The 20,871-nt window shown below is 49.3% G+C and overlaps 7 protein-coding genes across 7 annotated transcripts; 6 read left to right on the top strand and 1 right to left on the bottom strand.

Annotated features, from left to right (window-relative positions):
- Positions 1-127: 127 nt before the first annotated feature.
- CI109_101555 (uncharacterized protein) lies at positions 128-1,961 on the top strand (the record flags this gene model as incomplete). The annotated part of the gene is made up of 4 exons (XM_065966994.1): positions 128-416; positions 479-780; positions 844-1,535; positions 1,622-1,961. 4 exons carry the CDS (start codon positions 128-130, stop codon positions 1,959-1,961), a joined length of 1,623 nt encoding a protein of 540 aa, XP_065823066.1.
- Positions 1,962-2,303: 342 nt separating this feature from the next.
- CI109_101554 (uncharacterized protein) lies at positions 2,304-4,995 on the top strand (the record flags this gene model as incomplete). The annotated part of the gene is made up of 10 exons (XM_065966993.1): positions 2,304-2,576; positions 2,727-3,230; positions 3,322-3,414; positions 3,507-3,614; positions 3,734-4,035; positions 4,113-4,205; positions 4,270-4,403; positions 4,495-4,696; positions 4,766-4,783; positions 4,860-4,995. The coding sequence occupies 10 exons, from the start codon at positions 2,304-2,306 to the stop codon at positions 4,993-4,995; spliced, it is 1,863 nt and encodes a 620-aa protein (XP_065823065.1).
- A 264-nt stretch (positions 4,996-5,259) lies between these two features.
- Positions 5,260-7,866, top strand: CI109_101553 (homoserine O-acetyltransferase; the record flags this gene model as incomplete). Its single annotated transcript, XM_032002502.2, has 5 exons — positions 5,260-5,303; positions 5,544-5,906; positions 6,136-6,309; positions 6,524-7,277; positions 7,339-7,866. 5 exons carry the CDS (start codon positions 5,260-5,262, stop codon positions 7,864-7,866), a joined length of 1,863 nt encoding a protein of 620 aa, XP_031863439.2.
- A 227-nt stretch (positions 7,867-8,093) lies between these two features.
- CI109_101552 (uncharacterized protein) lies at positions 8,094-9,601 on the bottom strand (the record flags this gene model as incomplete). Its single annotated transcript, XM_032002503.1, has 6 exons — positions 8,094-8,617; positions 8,693-8,725; positions 8,783-8,871; positions 8,943-8,995; positions 9,079-9,148; positions 9,225-9,601. The coding sequence occupies 6 exons, from the start codon at positions 9,599-9,601 to the stop codon at positions 8,094-8,096; spliced, it is 1,146 nt and encodes a 381-aa protein (XP_031863440.1).
- Positions 9,602-9,969: 368 nt separating this feature from the next.
- On the top strand, positions 9,970-13,229 carry CI109_101551 (protein SEY1; the record flags this gene model as incomplete). Its single annotated transcript, XM_032002504.1, has 11 exons — positions 9,970-10,208; positions 10,280-10,603; positions 10,749-10,856; positions 10,927-11,047; positions 11,113-11,328; positions 11,390-11,588; positions 11,648-11,899; positions 11,965-12,089; positions 12,151-12,289; positions 12,357-12,933; positions 13,001-13,229. 11 exons carry the CDS (start codon positions 9,970-9,972, stop codon positions 13,227-13,229), a joined length of 2,529 nt encoding a protein of 842 aa, XP_031863441.1.
- An 826-nt stretch (positions 13,230-14,055) lies between these two features.
- On the top strand, positions 14,056-17,871 carry CI109_101550 (uncharacterized protein; the record flags this gene model as incomplete). The annotated part of the gene is made up of 21 exons (XM_032002505.1): positions 14,056-14,550; positions 14,735-14,959; positions 15,113-15,161; positions 15,235-15,270; positions 15,332-15,497; positions 15,686-15,779; positions 15,836-15,913; positions 15,973-15,990; positions 16,053-16,161; positions 16,246-16,279; positions 16,338-16,398; positions 16,450-16,494; positions 16,576-16,683; positions 16,739-16,836; positions 16,900-17,079; positions 17,201-17,338; positions 17,425-17,446; positions 17,491-17,524; positions 17,585-17,609; positions 17,675-17,693; positions 17,770-17,871. The coding sequence occupies 21 exons, from the start codon at positions 14,056-14,058 to the stop codon at positions 17,869-17,871; spliced, it is 2,136 nt and encodes a 711-aa protein (XP_031863442.1).
- A 582-nt stretch (positions 17,872-18,453) lies between these two features.
- On the top strand, positions 18,454-20,743 carry CI109_101549 (uncharacterized protein; the record flags this gene model as incomplete). Its single annotated transcript, XM_032002506.1, has 4 exons — positions 18,454-20,061; positions 20,156-20,343; positions 20,427-20,587; positions 20,658-20,743. 4 exons carry the CDS (start codon positions 18,454-18,456, stop codon positions 20,741-20,743), a joined length of 2,043 nt encoding a protein of 680 aa, XP_031863443.1.
- Between the last annotated feature and the right edge of the window lie 128 nt (positions 20,744-20,871).

Here is a 20,871-nt window from a genome sequence, read left to right as displayed (position 1 = left end):
CGCTCTTTTTGTTGTTACACCCTTCTATTTCTCTATCCGAGTATCCTCTTCTGACCACTTGTGCTTTTCATTCTTACCTTGATCTGTCTTTGGGAACCCTTCCTCACCTGAATTAGCGAGTATCGTGATGTGCGAACCTCCATTGCCGATCAATAGCGAATCGGTGTTCCCTCCTTCGATCCCTATTCCCACGTCTCCCGCTTCTCCGCACTTGCAAGATCCAGAACCGATCATCTTAAATCTTGGCATCATCAATCCTCTCGGAGAGGAAAAGCAAGAGAAAACACTCAACAGCGAAATCGACAATGTCGTGAGTCAGAGTGGTGGTGATATTGCTGAGCCAATGCAGGTGGTAGAGGTAGTACTGGGCGATAGCGAGAATGTCGACGGGCCGCATGTGAAACGAATCAAATTGGGTACGTCGAACTCTCATTTCCACCTTGACCATTTACTAAGAAGCTATCATGCGGCTTATCAGACACTCCACCCACTTCTGACGTGCTTCAACCGAAACGCCTTACACCACCTCCAGCTCAACCTGCAGCGGAAACCCAGCATGGCTCCGAACCGTCTTCCGATCAATCAACGATACATCCCGAAGATCCTGCCTCCATTGGCCACGAAAAGGACGACAACGCGCTGTCCAACTACGAACTCCTGGCTGACCAGCTCAGGACGGGGACGCTGAAGCCTGAAGCTATGGATGAGAAGGACAGGTGGAAGGCTTACAGGGTCATCGTCGATCAAGAGTTGGGGGAGGCCAAGAGTGCTATCACCAAGGTAAGAAAAGCCTTTGTCACCGTACAGTAAAAAGTATTCGCTGAGATGCTGGCCTCTTTGCAGTCTCCTTCCCAAATGCCCCCAATAGCCTCTCACGAAAAGGCAATCGTGCATTCCCAAGATTCCATGGTCGTCGATTCCGAGACCGTTCATCCACCCGAACTAAAATGGTCTAAGCCGAAACTTCGTCTTTCATTCTCACGCCGAGCTGCTGTCAGCAGCCAATACGCCAAGCGACAATTCATCTTCTTGCCGAACGAGACCTTTATCCTCAGACCTTCGAACTACTTCGTGCCTCACACGATCTCGGTGATTGCCTCACAACCATATCTTACCGAGTGTTCGGAGATCATGATCGAACTGTTGGATCGTGAGGGATCTGGAAGTTTATCGGACGGTTATCAAGGCTTGCTACGAACAGGGAAAGGTGGTCCAGCAAAAAAAGTCATCGTTAAGATCACCTGCCCCGGCGCATTTGACCTACTGCATCCGCGATTCACCCACGCATCGGCTCGCAAACAGGTGCTGAAAGAGACGACCAACTACATGTCCGGATTAGCATGTCTGCAAGGTGAAGTCGTTCCGACGTTCTATGGACTTTGGCAGATGGAGAGACAACTGTCGTTCCGAATGAAAGATGGAAAGCGGCACCAGACTGCGTTCAGTTTGTTCGCGGCGGTGTTGGAAGACGTCGGGACTGATGTGAAGCAATATGCCAACTGCACGAGCTCGTCGCAGATCCCGCTCTTACTGAGGTAAGTCTATGCAAGGTGTGATTCCAACTGTACCAAAAATGTTAGATGTAGCTGATATTTTGATGTCCATGTTTGCTCTCCACTAGGATGGATATCCTTACCTTGTATGCCAAACTCCACGAACGTTGTATCCTTCACCACGCCTACAAGCCGGTCCACGTCCGAGTATCGCCAAACGGTCAACTCCGACTAATCGACTTTGAGAAGTCGGATGTAGTCGACGACCGCGAGGGTACCGTCGGCGTACCTGGGTTCTATGAAATGGATGAGGTGAAAACATTTCTTTCTCTGAATCAGTCGCATATCAAAGAAGTATTGGAGAAGATGGACGGTGGAAAGGGAATGACATATCAAGGCTGCCGATTTGGCACCATCCGCAAGTGGGACCCAGAGGCCAAGGGCTTTACTGCCGGTAGTTACCCTTAGATAACTGTTGTATAGGTAGCGCTGTAGGTATAACCTCCTATTCAAAGCAAGTGATGCGTAGAGCTGTTCCACGTATCTGCTGTATGTCTCACGAACACCACCAGAGGGTTCTCCTTGGACGGACCAACCTCCACCCTTGAGTACAGTGACAATCAGGCACGAAGGACGAACATGAGCAGGAATCAGTCTGGCATGGAATTGAGATCATGTCGTCATGACATCGTTTCTATTGTTGTTGTTGATCTCCATATCCCTAACCTCATATACTGTACATATCACCATCTCCTACTATCTAATCTTGTCCCGACCTGTATATATCCACCCTTCCTTCCTTGCTTCCTTATGCCAACTCGGCCACCCGCTCATCCATACTCATCTTCATCCACATCTTCTCGGATCCTCCATCCCTCCAACCCCATTCACCGACTCTATCCCCTTTTCGCAGGTCTGACATTCCATATAATTACGGCGAAACTTGAATCTGAGATAGGAAGGATATACGAATGTATCGATGATCTTGGTGGGAAGTGTGTAGGTGTGGAGGAATGTAAGATTGTAGTCAGCGCAATTAAGGGGAGAGCGAGGTTGTTAAGATCTTTAAGAAAGGAATGGATTGTGAGTTCCGTTCCGTTCTGTAGCACCTGTTCATATCCCAAACCATACACAATTGCGAGCGAATGACTTCCAGCTCAAAATATTGGCTTATCACCCTTCTTTTCTGGTATACGCACACCGAGCTCAGGCTGACTATGTTATGTGGATTAGGATACAAAACCCATTGTCACAGTTCAGTACATCTTCGACACCTATCAAACATGTCTCGAATCAGCTTCATCCAGTACTATCCCCCATCTCCTGCCTCGATCAAAATATCAAATCCTCCTTTCTGCTCCAGCTCCAGCACCTACATCTGTCCCGGTATTCCCTCCAAAACTACCACGGTTCATATCCAGTGATGATGAAGATATGAAACCTGTAAATAAGAAAAGGCGGATAAGCGGGAGTCAAGGAATCAAGCAAGAAAATGACGCGAGGGATGTGAAGCTCGAAGATGGAGCCGAGGATGTGAAACAGGAGGACGAGGAGAGTAAGGTGGATGTGAAGTACGAGGATGAGGAAAGTAAACCGGATGTGAAGCCGAAATTGGAAAATGGGGAATGGACGGAAAAGGGTGATATGACGCTTTTCGATGAGGATGTGAGATTTGAGGATATACCCGCTTTGTGTTGTCTAAGGGGTAGTCCGTTGGTCTGTGTCAATCAGGATATTGTGAGTGTGGCTCGTTCTCCAGTGACATGCCAATCCAGGAGCGCGATAGTATGCGGAGACTCGGGAACTGTGAGCTGATACAGCTTTTCAGGTTAACGCGATCAAACCCATCTTCGAAGAGAGGGAGTACGAGGAAGCACAACAGAAGAACTCGAACGTGTTGAGTTATCGAAGAAGTCTAAGTGTAAGTGAACTACCATTCCTCTTAGGGATAGTTACTGATCAGTCGGTGTCAACGTAGATGATCAAGTGTGAGCTAAACCCATTTCTCTAAAGCGGTCGACAGAGGGTGAGCTGACACAAAGTGCAGCCGTACCTCGACGGCTCAAGTCTGGTAAAGAGGCAATGCAGTTGATTGGAGTCGGTGACAAGGTGGCGCAGAGAGTATGTCCTTCATCTCCTTCATATCAGACTAGGAACAGAAACACATGCTGTTTTCTATCGGTGGAATGATGTATAGTCAATCTCATTTAGCTGATACACCCATTCTCTCACACACCCAGATCGACGAGTTCCTCCAAAGTGGATTCGTCGCAGAATCCGAAGCCATCCTCGCCTCTCCCCGATTCCAAGCTCTCAACCTCTTCGCATCAGTATACACTATAGGTCATCACAAAGCGAAAGAACTGTACGACCGACATCATTGTCGGACCCTGGAAGATGTCAGATTACATTTCGAAGCTGTGGAAGAGGAGAGTCCAGAAGTGAGGATGAAAGATCGGCTGAGGAGGAGGAAGAGAGGTGGGATGAAACAGGTTGAGATTGTGGAAGAATGGATTGCGCTGAAAGATGAGCTGGACGCGAAGTGAGTGTCGTAGATTCTCTATATCCGTTTTGAGAGATGTGATGTGAGTACTAACGAGGTCGGTTGGTCGGTCGCAGGATCCCGCGGGAAGAAGTGCAGGAGATTGCAGATTGTGTGATGGAACATCTCGACGCGTTCATACCAGGATGCGAATACACCATCTGTGGGGGGTGAGTAGATGCCTCAGTAGCTGCCTTGGGGAGTGGTTGTAGCTCATTCTTTCCCCAATCGCAGATACCGAAGGGGCAAGCCACAGTCCAACGATGTGGATGTCGTCTTTTGTCCTCCGAAAGATGATCAAGATATCGGCCTGCTCCGGGATCTATACCTACGGCTTTCCGAGCTAGGCATCATAACGCACGTTCTGCGTGAGTCCTCTCACGTATCAGACCAACTCGTCCCAATTAGCAATAGCTGGCAAGTCACAAACTGACGATCATTTCTCTGTTATTCGTGTAGACGTCACACATCGCGAAGTCAACGAACCGATCCATGCCTCGCCACAAAACTTTGATAATCTCGACAAAGCATTTGTGATCTTCAAATTACCTGGGAAAGGTCGCTTGCACAGAAGGGTAGATCTGATCAGTGCACCGAAAGATCGATATGCTTCTGCAGTGCTGAGCTGGTCGGGCAGTATGATGTTTGAGCGAGATCTGAAGTGAGTGTGGGCGCCCCGCCGACAGAGGTGCTGTACGTAGTAGAGCTGATTTGTTCCTCAACGTTTCAGGAGATACGCAGAGAACGAGTAAGTCGTCGGTCTGCGATGATCGCATCGTTTGTGCTTTCGAAGGAGGCTGATCATTCATATTCGTCCCGCGTAGACGAGGATACAAATTCCGAGCTGGACTCATCAGAGTTACAACAGGGGAAGAGTTCAACTTGGAGACGGAAAGGGACATTTTCAGCTTTTTGGGATTAAGATATGTTCCTCCCGAACTGAGGAATGCGGATGGCTAGGCGGTGAGGGTCAGCGGATCATACTGCCAATAACAGGAGGGATCGACGATCTCACAACGGCAGTTCGACACGGACCGTAGTGGGTGAGGCGACGGATCTTCATATAGCATCTCTTGGTCATTATGATTTAGAATTACACGGAAAGGTTTGGAACGGACAGAGAAAGGGAAGGAAGACGGAGATGGTCATGTTCTACTTCATATGTTGTTGTAACTGTTCTCCTATCAAGAATCGGATGTGATCGCTATACAAGTTATCATCCACATGTTGGTCCACTATTGTGATTACAATTGGACGGGAGCTCACAAGTGGCTCTGACAACAATAACTCCACTCTTACTACTTGGGAGACGAGGAGATAGGCGGTGTGAGCGGAGTACGCCGCATTTTCCACGTGGACGCTGTCATCGCAAAGGCTCCCATCTTGCTTGATACGAGTTGATTGATTGTCGACTCAAAATTCGGATTGGTAGTAGACCTTGACATATCATACCATACATCACTTGCTATCTCATCTTGAACAATACTTTGATCTCCTCCTACATATAGCTACGAGGAGGAATTGCACAAGGTCAAAGCGAACCCTACTGCCAAATTACAGTTTGCCCCAAACGACTATCCTCAACCCTCATTCAAAGAGGTGCACCGACCGACCCTCACCACTCTCTCTCTCCTCACAATGTCCAACCCAAATACAACTTCAACCCCTCATCCCAATCCAACGGACAAAAACCCCTTCTCAGCATTGATCCACCAACAAATCGCCGTAATCCCATCTTTCAAACTCGAATCAGGAGTGACACTCACCAATGTCCCTATTGCGTTCAAGACGTGGGGGAAGTTGAATGAGAATAAAGATAATTGTTTGGTCATTTGTCATGCGTTGACGGGGAGCGCGGATGTTGAAGATTGGTGAGTTGTACGTTGAACTGCGAAAGGAAGGAAACGGAGATGGAAGGTCCAGCTCTTCTCCATACTCCGTTTTGTCCGGTCACACAAGATCGTGTCAATAATCGACTCTCTGCGAACATCGTGATCTACATGATCCTTCTGCTAATACAACAGGCTACCCATCTTTCTTCCCTACTATATCGTGCCGTTTACTGTGAAGAACAAAGCTGATACTCTGCCTCCTCTCCAGGTGGGGACCTCTCCTAGGCCCCGATAGAGCATTCGACCCTACTCGCTTCTTCATCTTCTGCGCCAACGTTATTGGATCGCCATACGGCACGGTCTCGAGCGTGACTACTAACCCGGAAACGGGCAGACCGTATGGTCCTGAGATGCCGGGTAGTAGTGTGAAGGATGATGTGCGGTAAGTGGGAGTCATCCGCTGCACATGAGCAAAGGCTGATTATACCCCTTCTAATTCGCTTTCCTCTCCCCTACGTCGCCTTCTCGCACTTCATGCTTTAACCTTTTCTTCGTCCTCTCGCTGCCTCTTGCTCGCTTATGACGGAATGCCTTCCTGTCCCTCCCCCTGCTCATCGCTCTGTTCTGTTTCCCTCTGCTTCTCCTTGCCTCCGTAGACTGCACTACACTATTGTCCGCTCCCTCGGCGTCAAATCCGTCGCAGCTGCGATCGGCGGTTCGATGGGCGGCATGACAGTTCTCGAATGGCCACTCAATACACCTCCAGGCTTCGTCCGAGCGATCGTTCCACTCGCTACATCTGCTCGACATTCCGCCTGGTGTATATCATGGGGTGAAGCCCAACGTCAATCTATCTATTCCGATCCAGATTACCGTGATGGATATTACTACGAATCCGAGGACGCAAATGGCGCCAATAGCGTTGTAGACCTGACTCGACAACCTACGAGAGGATTGGCCGCAGCTCGTATGGCCGCTCTGTTAACCTATAGATCAAGAGACAGTTTCGAATCTCGATTCGGGAGAAGAGCAGGTGTAGGTGGGAAGAGTAAAGTCCCCAAAGGTGGTGTGAGAATCATGGGCGGGAAAGAAACGACCGATCCGAGCGTTCCTTCAGAAAGTGATTTGTCGAAATCACCTAGAGAAAGAGCTTGGAGAGAACATAATGATGGTCATAGAAGTTCGTCAGCGGTCATGTCGAGAAGAGGATCCGATTCGGGGAAGAGTAATCAAGGTGACTCTGGAGAAGGAGAAGCAGGAGGAGCAGGCGGATCATCCAACACCGTCACGAAGATTGCAGAGGTTGGCGGGTCGACGAATGGGACTGGGGAGAAGAAATTGGGTACGGGAGGCGATGGTGCGCCAAAGATTTTCTCAGCGCAGAGTTATCTTCGTTATCAAGGAGACAAGGTGAGTGTGTTGGTTTCCCAATGAGTTTGCCTGGCTGACATATATGTGATGCCCTCTTCAGTTTACCGGCCGATTCGATGCGAATTGTTATATCCACATCACACGTAAACTGGACACACACGATCTCTCCCATCCATCCAACGATACCTCTCTCACTTCGCTATCTTCGTCTTTACCTCCTCTACCTGCCGAAGTAGAAGATGCCGACGCATCGCAAAATGTCGAAGAACCAGATTACACCTCCCGCTTAACCCACGCCCTATCGCTCGAACCGCCCGCTCTAGTGATCGGTATAGAATCAGATGGTCTCTTCACAACTTCGGAACAGAAGGAATTGGCCGCCTATATCCCTGATGCGGAATTGGTGGTGATCCCAAGTCCGGACGGACATGATGGTTTCTTGCTGGAATTTGAGGCCATAAACGGTTGGGTGGAAGGTTGGTTACAGAGGAAGATGCCGGAATTTTATGGAGAGAGAGTTATCAGTATTGAAGAGTATGGGAAAGGTGAAGGAGAAGGAGGAGATGGATGGGGAGTCAAGAAGGAGAGTGTGTTCGGAGAGGCAGAAGCGGACGTTACGAGGTGGTAGGGTGATCAAGCGAAGGAGAAACCAAGTCAGCATGTACCATGCGATACTCATGGGGAGCTGGGATGAGACGACGGTAGAAGCAGACACAACCTGTACATAGTCGAACATAAAAGGGAAGTGCATGAATTAACTCATTAGACTACAACCATATCTTGACTTTCTTTCTCGAGACATACAACGTAATTGTGGAGAACATCTATATCAAAGCACACTCGCACAATCTCTACTCAGCCGCTGCTGGGCTTGAAATCCCAGTACTCTGCAGGAGCCCGTTCCAGACCCAACGGGAGGGGTACCGAGACATTATACTTGATCCCCCTTCCACTTCCAACTTTACTTCCTACCAAACTACCTTTTACATGAGAATCAAGGATCGACGTTGGTGTTTTTTCTCCTGCGTCTTGACCGAAAAGAGCTTTCTTCTCATCGATGATCCAACCTCCCCCTCCTCCACTGATCTTCTCATCGTCAGCCCATCGCAGTCCCCCTTCTTTGACAGGTTCAGCCTTGACAGGAGCTCTTCCTGCGAATTTGAGCGAAGCGGGAAGTTGGATACTGATTCTTTCAAGAGTCTCTTCGACAAATGCCTGAACACCCGTTGAGAGGGTTTGGACATTCACTTCTGCCGCCTTGGAGGTAGACACCGATAGGTGGAGATAGAGTCGATGGGCGAGGAAGAGCGATAAGAGGGTTGAGAGAGCGACAAGGGTAAGGACGGTCGTGATGAATAGCACAGGCAGGAGGAAGGTCACTATGACAATGAAAGAACGACGTAGTAAGTATGTGCGCCTAGTGTGATACCTGATTGAGGAACATATCGACTTACATGCAAGCAAGATTGTTCCAGCGAGCGAAGCAACTGCAAAGACCATCAGTTTCGAGCGCGATTCGTCACACTGGCATAACTGAAACTCACTGGCGAAGAGTATAATCCCGATGACTGAGGCGGCGACGAAGAACGCAGCAACAGAAGCGATAGTTAGTGTCGCAAGGATGGTAAAGCCACTAGAACAATGAGGGAGTCAGGAGTGGAGTCAGCATGCTTGGCGAGGTCTGCATGTAAAGTTCAATCTTACAGGAAGAATGAGACGGGGATAGCACTGATGATGGTCCAGAGCGCGATGAAGGTCTACAAAAAGGACAGCAGCGTGAGGTCAGCATTTTTCGAGACCGCGTGTGAGAGAGTGATGGCAGTGTTGGAGATGCACGTACGAAGAGAACTGGACGATCTTCTGCAAACGAGCGGATTTTGTCGGCGTAAGGACGGGCCGCAAGTTGGAATCTGTTGCCTTCCATCAGCTTGTTTCTGATTACAGAAGATGCGGTTTGAAGAACTAAGAAGGAAACGCCAGACTCACTTATCCGACTGCTCTCTCACCCTCCTGACGGTATCTTCGACTGCACTTTGCGCATCTTGAACGACCTCTTGGTCGCTCCTCACTTTCCTTCCTCCCTCGCTCGCAACTACAGGAACTGCACTACGAGGTGGTCCACTCGCTGCCGTACTTCCACTGATAGTAGAATCCGCACTTGGGTCGGAGAACTCGAACGAACTTGCTCTCGAGCCGATATCAGAATGAGTATGTGCGTATCCTTCTTGCATAGATTCTGACTTTATACTTGGGATACTGGTCGTGTATGACATCAGACTTGGTGATGAGGATGGTGGTGAGATCTTGACCATATCGGACATGTCGTCGTCGTCTGTGCTTGTACGAGAAGTGGAATGCGGCATTGCGAGTAGAGATAAGGACTAGAGTGTATGGATAGTACTCAATGAGAAGGGGAAAAGGTGTAGTGTGGTGTGGGAAGAGATGATAGATGCAGCGGAATTGAAAGTGTGTGATGATTGATGACGGTTACTAACTTTACCCTGTTACGCGTCTCATTGCTTTACACCAAAAATCAATTTAATCGTTAACCCCACCTAAGCACGGGCGCCCAGGGTCGCTGTAGTGAACCATGACGTTTCCAACTGTGGTCCGACCCAACTAACTTGTCCTCCACGCACAAAGGAGAAGTTACATCTACCAGTTCTTTCTTCGCACAATATATACCCAGTACATCACAAAAACATCACAAGACGCTATATTCCCTGGCAAGATGAACCAAACAGTCGATATCGCCAAGAACTTGGTGACAAACCCTCCACCCGAGCTAGAACGACTTATGAACGATCCTCGAACGACTGACGAGGCGAGACAGGCCGTCAAGGACATCAGTGTGGTTTCACCTCCACCTTCTGGGACAGCTACGGGTTTCTCAGCAGCGACTGGTGGGAATGGAGGGGATCAGAGTAGGGATGGTAGATTACAAGTGGTCAACGAGGATCAAGAGTTCACGTAGGTTCTATATCACCAAACAATCGATTTGTTATAGTAAAGTTGGATCTAATCTATTTGCGGCTCGGTAGGAAACAACTCTCTTCATATCTTGACAGATGGGATCTCCTCGATAAAGGGTTCGCCTACGACGTCGTCTCCGTATTCGGCTCCCAATCGACCGGAAAATCAACCTTGCTCAATCGTCTCTTCGGGACAACGTTCGATGTAATGGACGAATCGAAACGACAACAAACTACAAAGGGTATATGGATGTGTCCGTCCAAATTTGGGAATACGTTGGTGATGGATGTGGAAGGTACGGATGGGAGGGAGAGAGGAGAAGATCAAGATTTTGAGAGAAAATCGGCATTGTTTAGTTTGGCTAGTACAGAAGTGTTAATCGTCAACCTTTGGTGAGTACGGCTTGTCCAACTTTCCACTCTCGGACTTTCGGTCGACACTCGCTTTATCAAACGTTCGAGTTTTCTTGGTCTGAAGAAGGGCAATAGGCTCTGTAAAAGTCGTCTTGGAAATCCGTGTGGCTGACTGCTTGCGCAGGGAACATCAAATTGGCTTGTATAACGGTGCGAACATGGGTCTGCTGAAGACCGTCTTCGAGGTCAACTTGGGCCTCTTCGGTGGCGGTGGTGACACAAATAAGCCTAGGTAAGTATCTCGGTTTTTGAACGTATCATCGGTGATTAACGGATAGCTGACATGTTGCCTCCATCTTCAGACCGCAAGAAAAGACCCTTATCCTCTTCGTCATTCGAGATCATGTGGGCTCAACACCCATGTCGAACTTGACTGCCACTCTTACCCAGGACATGGAGAAGATCTGGGCAAGCTTGTCCAAGGTAAGTACAGTCATTGTGGCGCTATCCAAGCAGAACTGACAATTGCTCATCTTCCTCGTTCTCAGCCGCAACATCTGGCCGACGCCACCCTCTCATCATACTTCGACCTATCATTCGCCGCTCTACCGCACAAAGTCCTCATGCCAGAGAAATTTGAGGAATCCGTTCTCGAACTACGACAACGATTCACCGACAGATCTAGAGCGGACTATGTCTTCCAACCGTCATATCACAAGCGGATACCCGCTGATGGCGTTGGATTCTACATGGAGGGAATCTGGGTGAGCAGTGCTGATCATTTTCTCCCAGATAGTAACTGATGTCTTTATGACTTCTCCACAGCAACAAGTCCTTGCCAACAAGGATCTCGATCTCCCCACTCAGCAAGAACTGTTGGCTCAATTCCGATGCGATGAAATCTCAACGGTCGTGACGGAGGCTTTCGTAGCTAGCTCAAAGGTAGTCAGGAGGCCCGTCGAAGTCGGATCTGTGGTTGACGGTCTCGGAGCGTTGATGCGAGATTGGCTCGATACCGCATTGGGTATGTTTCCAGACAGAATAAAGAGTGTGGCAATGGCTGACGAATTTGCACTTTCACAGGCAAATTCGATCGCGACGCTTCTCGATATCACGCTGGAGTTTACCAACGAAAACGTCTTGATCTCCTCGCCTCTCTTCACGCATCTTTATCATCTCTCTTCTTGGGCCAACTGAAGAATTTGCACAAAATCGAGACCGGCAAGTTCTCAAAAGGCATTGTTGCAGGTGTTAAAGAACCAGGATATGACTTTGGAAAGGTTGTAGAGGAAGGCAAGGTGGCGTCTCGTACGAGATTCTTGGACGCGGCGAAAGGTCAGTTACCCCCCTTTACCGATAGACCGTCGTCATAGGATGAAGAAGCTGATATCCCATTACAGAGGTCAAGATCGATGGTACAGACTGGGAGTACGAGCACGAGCTCGCTTCGCTCGAGGATGACTTGCGGTTGATAGCCGATAGATGTCGAGCGGACGAGACGAAGAAGATGGTCAACACCATAGAGGTGTGTTGAGCCTTTCCAGTTATGCCCCTCGACCGTTCGTACTGATAGAAGGTCATGCTAGCGCACCGTCAAGAGACAATTGTTGGAGCCCGTCGAGGTTGCTCTCAGTCAGCCATCTCCGACTATGTGGGACAAGGTGCTTGAGACATACAAAGATGTCAGCGAAAGTGGAGAGGATGCATATCTCGCCAAGGCGAAGAGTGAGTGCTGTCGTGACCTTACCACCTTTTGTGCAACAGAGCGCTGATCGATTGTCTGCTCTACAAGGCTACAACTGTACCGAGGAGGAAAATACTGCAGCTCTAACTGCACTGCGGGCACGGATCTGGTTGTCGCTGAGAAAGAAGTTGGAAGAGCAAACGTCGGACGCTACGATCTTGGCGACACTGAGATCGAACTTCGAAGAGAGGTTCAGATATGACGATGCGGGTGTTCCGCGAGTCTGGAAGCCCGCAGACGATATCGAAGCTGCTTTCAGAAAATCGAAGGACGATACTCTTGCCCTTCTCCCCCTCTTTGCAGAGATCACCCCTTCATCACCTTCGCTCTTACCGGCTTTACCTTCCCCTGAAGCTTCATTCGACCTCGAGTCTGACCCCACACCCTTCGACCCCTCAACAGCCTTTGTTCTTCTCTCACCTACGAAATTGTTGTCACTTGAGACGCGATTCAAGCGTGAGGCTGACGCTGCGTATGTCGAGGCGAAGAGGAGTATGGTCTCCTCTGTTGCTCAGATCCCGTTGTGGATGTACGGTGTGTTGGTGGTTTTGGGATGGAACGAGGCTATGGCGGTGTTGTTCAATCCGCTTTACTTTGCAATGCTTTTAGTGTTGGCTGCTTCTGCGTAAGTCTCTCTCGCGGTACAGGTGAATTTGAGATCAACTTATTGATGTCCTCGATCAAACTTGCAGCTACATCGTACTTCAACTTGGTCTGGCTGGACCTCTGCTCCAAGTATCCAAAACCGTCATCAACGAGGTCCGACGAATCGCAACCGAGAAACTACGAGAAGCTTTCGCGGATGTCCCAGAAGCTCAAAGAGTTTTAGCTCAACCTGTCTCAGCATCCAGCAATGGTACTGCGAGTGACGAGGGTAGACGTAGGGGGGATTTGCTAGCGGACAAGTATTTGGAAAAGTAGATGCGTATGTGGATAATCTTGATGCATTCGCGTGTATGCTGTGCTGCGTGGTTCGATTCTTGGTATTGCACTACGTAGATGTGAGTGGATGTAAAAGACCGTCGCACATCGTCCCGCCCTGGATGACATTTGTCAGCCATGGTAGATCATCTCATGAAGTTGTCTCTGCCCGACGGGCGGATGGGATGGATGGATGGATCGGAAGGGATATGCGGAATGAGCGGCAACTCAAAACTTTGTTATACCCGATCATTGCGTCCACCTCCACTTTCGACGGCCACCACGGCCAACTAGCTCAATCAGAATAGCAACGTTATGGCAGGTGATCATGATCAACTAGTCACTAGTTTCAAATACCGCATGGTACTGTATCTATACTGTCACTGTCGCCTCCTGATGTGGTAAACGCCTTGTTCCTATGCGGGTAGTATCGAATACTAACTAGCACGTCAAATGATGGCGGAATAGGGATTTGGGGGGATATAGTAGCACGTGTTGACTTTCAAGTGCTAGCTGGCTAGTGCGGGTATTCAAGGTGGGGCCAACGACGGGCATACTAACCCATTATGAGGAAAGCCTTTTGCGTGAGTGTATGTGCGCGCTACTGCTAGTGCACACTTCTTCCGGAACAGACCAAGCAAACGTAGGTTGCTTCCCGATTGTTCCTTTCCGCTATTGCGATGACCGAGTAGATTAGGTCTTGGCTTGCCGAAGTAGTTACCTGCAGAAGTATATTAACCTTCGTCCGACGTACGTTTCACCTACTTCGTCTGTTTCCCCGCACTTCGACCACCTCCTTATCGTATCACCTACACTGGCAGTCAAGATGATCACTTCGAAGTTCGCTTTGCTATCCCTTGTCGTTTGGTTAGGCACCACGAACGCTCTCCATATCCCTCGACAGGAGCAAGAATCTTCATCCAACAACAGCGAGAACAGTGAAGGTGATCAGAGCCCTATTGCAACGCCTTACGCTTCCCCTACCGATAATTATGAAACTCACGATACGGCAACCCACACCTACAGTCCTTACCCTACCGACTATCACAGTGATTCGGACAAACACACATACCACCCTACCGAAACGCAAACCAAAAAGGGTGAATATACCAAAGGTTCAGGCCACGGAGGTGAATGTACCACCACAGACTTAGGATGGATCCCGACATCTGGTTATCCAACACCTACGCCACTTGCGACCACCAACGCGAATGCTATCACGCCAACAAGGACTGGACCGATCGGGAGTCACACCGGCTCTGCGATCGATTTCAAGGGAGATTATTCGGATTGGCAGTTGGAAGAGTTCTGGGATGATTGGGTGGGTGACCTGTTACTTCCAAAGCCAGCTACAGTCTTGCATACTACATCTTAAACCCTTTCCCCTTGCCGACACCGATCATACTCACGCATTCGTCCTTTCCAACTAATGTCCAGGCATATCTCACACTATTCGAGGACCCTATGATCACTTGCTGACGGTACTACTTTATACCCTACGCTAGGTCGGACCTGTGCAAGAGCCCCCATTGCGTGACACACCTTGCCCACCCCAGCCGTACCCACTTCCCGAAGACCCACCTCACTTATTCCCAGATTACTTGGTCTCCCATCCCGAAGACATCTTGACCAAATACAAGTTCCCAAAGGATTTCTTGTTCGGTTGGGCTACGGCTGCTCAACAATGGGAGGGAGCTGTTAAGGACGGTGGTAAAGGACCGACTGTTTGGGTGAGTGGCGTGTTTACTTCGAAAGCCATCTGGGCTGTTCCAGTGTTGCAATCCACTGGTCGACTGCACCCATCTCGGCAATAAAAACTCGAAAGGAAGACAAGTGAGGGAAGTGTCGAGAATACGCGCTGACACCCTCTATCCGTTGTATAGGACTGGGCATCTAGATTCCCTGGTTTCATTGTCGACAATACTACATCGGGTATGTGGCGCCACCATAATCAGGTCACCTGTAGCACTACTAATGTCGCCTTACTGCTCTTTGCGCACCATAGATGTCGGAGATTTAGGTTACTACCTCTACAAGCAAGGTGAGTTGGACCTGCCCATACTGCTCGACAGGTCACTATTCTGAACACTAGCCACATTCAGACCTCGCCCGTCTCGCCGCACTCGGAGGCAACGTCTATTCCTTTTCCATGTTCTGGACGAGAATCTTCCCCTTCGGATCGGCTGACTCGCCGGTCAACCACGAGGGCTTGAAATTTTACAAGGACCTGATTGACTATTCTTGGAGCCAAGGCATCGAGCCTGTTGTGTGAGTGCAAGATGGTTTCTGGAAATTCCCTTCTCTCACACCTTGGCCTGGGGAGTGCTCCTAAGTTGTGGGTGAAACCGATGTACAACCGATTCATTGAACTCAGCCCACCTGGCATGCGCCCCTTCCTTCTTATCTGGTTGCACACGCTCGTCGATAAGCATAGCATTTGCTGACTTCATTACCAGCACCCTCTTCCACTGGGACACCCCCCTCGCTCTCCAACTCGAATATGGTGCTTTCGCGAGTGAGAGAATCATTGACGACTTTGTGAACTATGCAGTGAGTCCTGCAATCCCCGTATGGTGTGCAATTGAATGTGGCTGATCTGAGTGCAGGAAACTGTCTTCCGCGCATACAACGGGACTGTTCACAAGTGGGTGACGTTCAACGAGCCCGTTGTCTTCTGTAGTCAAGTGAGTTGACTTCCGTCCGCTTATGTTGAGCATCTATACTGACCTTTCTGATATGACAGGGTGGATATCCTATCAACGTACGTCTAGTCGAACATGTGCCCTCTAGCTGCTGTTCTAATAACTCGACTGCCGCACATAGTCGACCTTCCCAGAGGGTCTCAACTCCACCGTCTACCCTTACACATGTAGCTATCACCTCACGCTCGCCCATGCAAAGACAGTTCGCAGGTTCAGGGAGCTCAACATTCGTGCGTTTGCTCTAGGCCTCTCGCTATCTCGTTTGGGCATCGCCCATTTGGTATGCTGACACAACCTTGTTCGAACTTCGATAGAGGGCGAGATTGCGTTCAAGTCCGACAACTTCGTGTGCGTATTATCCTTGCTTCTGACAAGATGTCAAGTACTGATAGTGTCGATGACGTAGAGGAGTTCCATGGAGAGGTTATGACAACAAGGAAGATCTTTACGCCGTAGAAAGGCATGCTGTCAGTTCAGATCCTGTTTATCACGGGTGACACGTACTGATACTGAGACAGGCCTATCAAATCGGTGTCTTCGCCGAACCCATTTACGTGTCCGGAGTGAGTTTACTCTCATCTTCTGTGCACGCCTTCTTCCTTTTGGGCGCCGACCGGTTCTGATTTTGCGCCCAATTACCTCAGGATTGGCCAGAGATTCTCAAGAACGATCTCCCCCCAGAGATTTTGCCACGATTCAGTGATGAGCAGAAAGAGTTGATCAAGGGAACAGCCGATTTCTTCGCCATTGACGTGAGTTGCGACATTGTCAGTAGCTTCGAATGCTGATATGAAGAGATTATTTTAGGGCTATCGAGTTGGCTACGTCACTGCTCCTCCTAACGGGTTTGACGCTTGCATTGCGAACATCAGCGATCCTCTCTGGCCAGTGTGCAACCAAGTCAAGTGAGCTAGCACATTCCCGCAAGGCCGAGGAATGATACTGACCAGCGCAACCTGTCATTACAGCTTCTACGAGCCAACACCTTACGCATGGGGCTTCGCGGACTTTGCAGACAAACGAGTGCCTTGGCTCCAGAACACCTGGCAATTCCTCCGTCAATCGTTGTCAGACTTGTTAAGAAGATACCCAACCGATGGTGGTATCTACCTTTCCGAATTCGGATTCGCGGAACCTGGAGAAAATGAGTGAGTCACGAAGAACGCTCTGATTAGATTGCTTAACCGATTGCGCCATGATCGTTGAGGCGAGAACAAGCACTATCAGAGGATGAAGTTTCTGACGTTTTACCTTTGACATGGATGACAGGCAACCATACAAGTACATCGCCACGACCGACACCAAACGAGAGTTGTACTTCTTGAGCTACCTTGGGGAAGTGTTGAAAGCTATTGTGGAAGACGGCACCCCAGTCAAGGGTACTTTCGGATGGAGTTTGGTAGACAAGTGAGTCTGGCTAGAACGATTAACACATGACCTATGACTAAAGCTTGCTGACATACCCACTGCGTTATACAGCGTGAGCCTCCTAGACTTCTTCGAATATCACAATCAGTTAGCCTGATTGAAGGCTGACAAACGTTCCGCAATTTTCCCAGTTCGAATGGAACAACGGCTTCTCTGTTAGATTCGGTAGGTGTCTCGTCACCTCGCAGTCATTCTGGAGATGCTGATCTCGATTACACGACACAGGCGTCCAATACGTAGACTTCAACAGGTGGGTATTGCGAAGCTCGCTAAAGGTCAACAAATGCTGATCTAACTTTCTTCTTGGAACGGCAGTCCAACTCTAGAACGTACAGTAAGTTTTGGTTCTTTCCTGAACCCAGAGGCGGTTAGGTTCTCGGACGTCCCGTATCTGATGATGTGCACCGCAGTTCAAACGATCGGCTATCGCCATGAGCAAGTTCTGGAACTCGCACCGAAATGGTGACGGTCACGGCAAGGACGATAAGGGTGATGACAAGAAGAAGTGGTGATCGGTCCCTGGGTCGATCGAATGGCTTTCACCTCAGGTCAGGGAAATGAAACACGTTCTTTATACGGCGAAAGAAGTAATGAAATGGAACAGAAGCAAACAACTAAGAATATAATCAAGGACAATCGAAGTATGTGGAACAGCGGACTATAGTACGTTCAGTTTTTTCATCAGATATGTAGCACTGTGGCATGCAAATGGTATGAGTTCGACTAAAGATCATGCATGCTACCGAATACCTTGCTTGGGCTCGTATCTGGGCATAAAGGCTTCCTCGCAATAGCGATTGGGCGACGAAGTACAGTGCATTTGTGGCACCACCACGATGCGCACAGGCCTTCCCACCGTTTGCCACCTTGGAACGAGCTATGATTCATTGATCGTTCGCATTTTCCTGTTTTCTTCTTATCTCTTCATCCGAATCTTGGGTCTGATACCAGCTGTACAATACTTGAAGGCGTAGTGCGTATTCCCGGTCGACGGATTAGATCGACTAATACCTTTTTGTCTCATCCTCGAGTGATCTTGAAATCCTTCAAATTGACTCGCAAGTTGTACAAATCTTGAAGATCTACCCAAAGAAATGTATCCCCCTCGTCGGTTTTATGAGAATGAGTCTCGTCATCCTACTCCTCAACCAGCTCGCCATTCGACCTATCAAGCTATCGCCCTTCCTTCTGCTTTAGCTCGAGTCGATCCCTCACCTCACTTTCGACCTCGGCACAACGATCTCCAGTCTGTCTTATCGGCCGACTCCCCTTCATCATACCATTACGATCCTACATCATCTGTCTTTTACAGACCTGGAGTTGGTCCTAACGAACAGTTCGGCACTTCCTTGAAATACGAAGGAACAAAACCCGCGCAGGGCCAGTACGACCCATACCAAGGTCTGGAGTATGGATTCCAAATTCCTCAAAATCAATATCGACAGTCCGACCTGGACGATGGTCGACACGAATACAAGAACCTAACTCCTCACCAGGCAAGAGATACGAGGGTCCGCACGGACGCTCTCGGACCACCACCGCCCACACGATCAACACCAAGCTCATACGAACACACTTCAGGGCCAAGGTTGAACGGATTATCAGCGCAGAATCATGTCAGCGTGGCTCCCAGGTCCAAGTCAAAAGTCGATCCGGACGAAGTTGTACCTTTCGGTCCTCCACCAGGTCGGTTTTGGAAACCTGCGCCGGTTCATGCGCTTCCCAGAATCACTGTGTCTAAGCCTAGGCCTGTGCCCAAGCCCAAGCAACCTATCCGACAACCTGGAGTTGCTGTTGATCGTCAACCTCACAACAATATTTCGGCGTCGACTGTGACACCTCGTTCGATAAATCAGACACCTCGACCTGCTCCTTCAACGTGCATTCCTCGATCCATCTCTACCCATCCAGGACCCGTTCTTGCCACCAACCCCGCATTGGAGCGGTACCACACCTTATCAGCCGAAGCGTTCACCGACCACCTCATCTTCCGCGTGCATTCATCTTCTTCCTTCTCACCTCTAATCTGGACGGGTAGCCCCGACACATCAGGATTCTTCGCACCGGATCCTGTGTTCGTACATCTCACGCCGGGCGCTTATCGGAAGAGTTATGGAGGTTTGGGGACTGAGAGTTGGGGTATGGGAAGTTGGATAAGAGGGATGATGGTGGATCATATTCTGAATAGACCGATATATCCTCTCAAAGACCAGATATCACGGTTACCCTTCGGTGGAGGTAGAGGTAGAGGGAATGGGATGTCGAGCATACGAGGCCGGGGACTAGGGTTGAGAGGTCCTCATGGAAGGATCGTACCTCCTGTCCAGAGTGAGATAGAAGCATCATGCTGGATCTCTACTACTCGTTCTTTAGATTGGGCGATATACGAAATCGCTCGACAACTTTCCCTCAATGACCAAGGATCCGCGTCCTTGCCTGGAGAGAAAACACTTCGTCTCGCTGTGATCCGCTATGATCCGCAGGTCGGTCGATCAAGTGACGGAAGTGTACAAGTGCACTCGAGAGAACTCCGCCTTATACCGTATTTCTACCTCGCAGAAGCGGAAGGCGGGATAATCTCATCTGTCAAAAAGGAGATGTCGATCGAAGCGAGACGAAGGACGAATGATACTTTTGAGACGTTATATTGGGGAAGGGTGTTTAGTCAGAGTATAGAAGAAGATCTGGTCTTCACAAGAGAGGTAAGTACTGCTGAGATACATTCATCAGTAAAGGCGAACGACATTGTGAGTCTAGCTAATTGATTGATGGACGCGCACGCCACTTGTACTTTAGTCCCTCCCATTCATGTTACCTGGACGATTCTGGCGTCCATCTTGGCAAGTACAACGCCGCACCACTACTAGTAGTTGGCTGGATAGACTTCGATGGGATCCAAGGGTAGATATTTGGGAAACTGCGCAAAGGAAAATGAGAGACCAGTATGGCGCATCAACGCATTGGACCGATCAACCAATCCATAAGTGAGTACAAGTACGAGTACGAGCACGTATACGGAATTGCCGAAATGACCGGTAGACGTCGGCTCACTTGACCGGTATCTTAGTTATTCGTCAAAATGGCCACGGAAAGATGTGATAGAGACCAAGCAGCCTGACCGAGGTCGAGCTGCGAGTGGGGGAGTGGAGACGGAGAGCCCCTATCAAGTTGGAGGTGGAACAAGCTTGGCTCATTGGTCAAAGGCGACCAATGGTCCATCCGGCCGACGTGTGGCAGCAAGTTCTACGGCTATTTATACCAAACAATGCTCTTGGCTGACTACGCTTTGCTCCCTCAGTTCGACTTGATGTCCTGACCGTCTTGACGGCCGAGGGGGAAGAGACCCTTCTTGGTATGAATGCGAACCCTCATAGCTTGTTGTAGAGTAGTAGTACAATTGTGACTCACACGGTCGATCCGCTTGAAGCGCTGTTAACTTACTCGTATTTTATCGCTGCATTTCCCGATGTTCAGGCACTAAAGCTCGCTTATTTTTCACTTGCGTTATCTCT

This window comes from Kwoniella shandongensis, chromosome 3 (genome assembly GCF_008629635.2).
Source record: "Kwoniella shandongensis chromosome 3, complete sequence".
NCBI lineage: Eukaryota > Fungi > Basidiomycota > Tremellomycetes > Tremellales > Cryptococcaceae > Kwoniella > Kwoniella shandongensis.
This window is presented reverse-complemented; position numbering and strand designations above follow the sequence as displayed.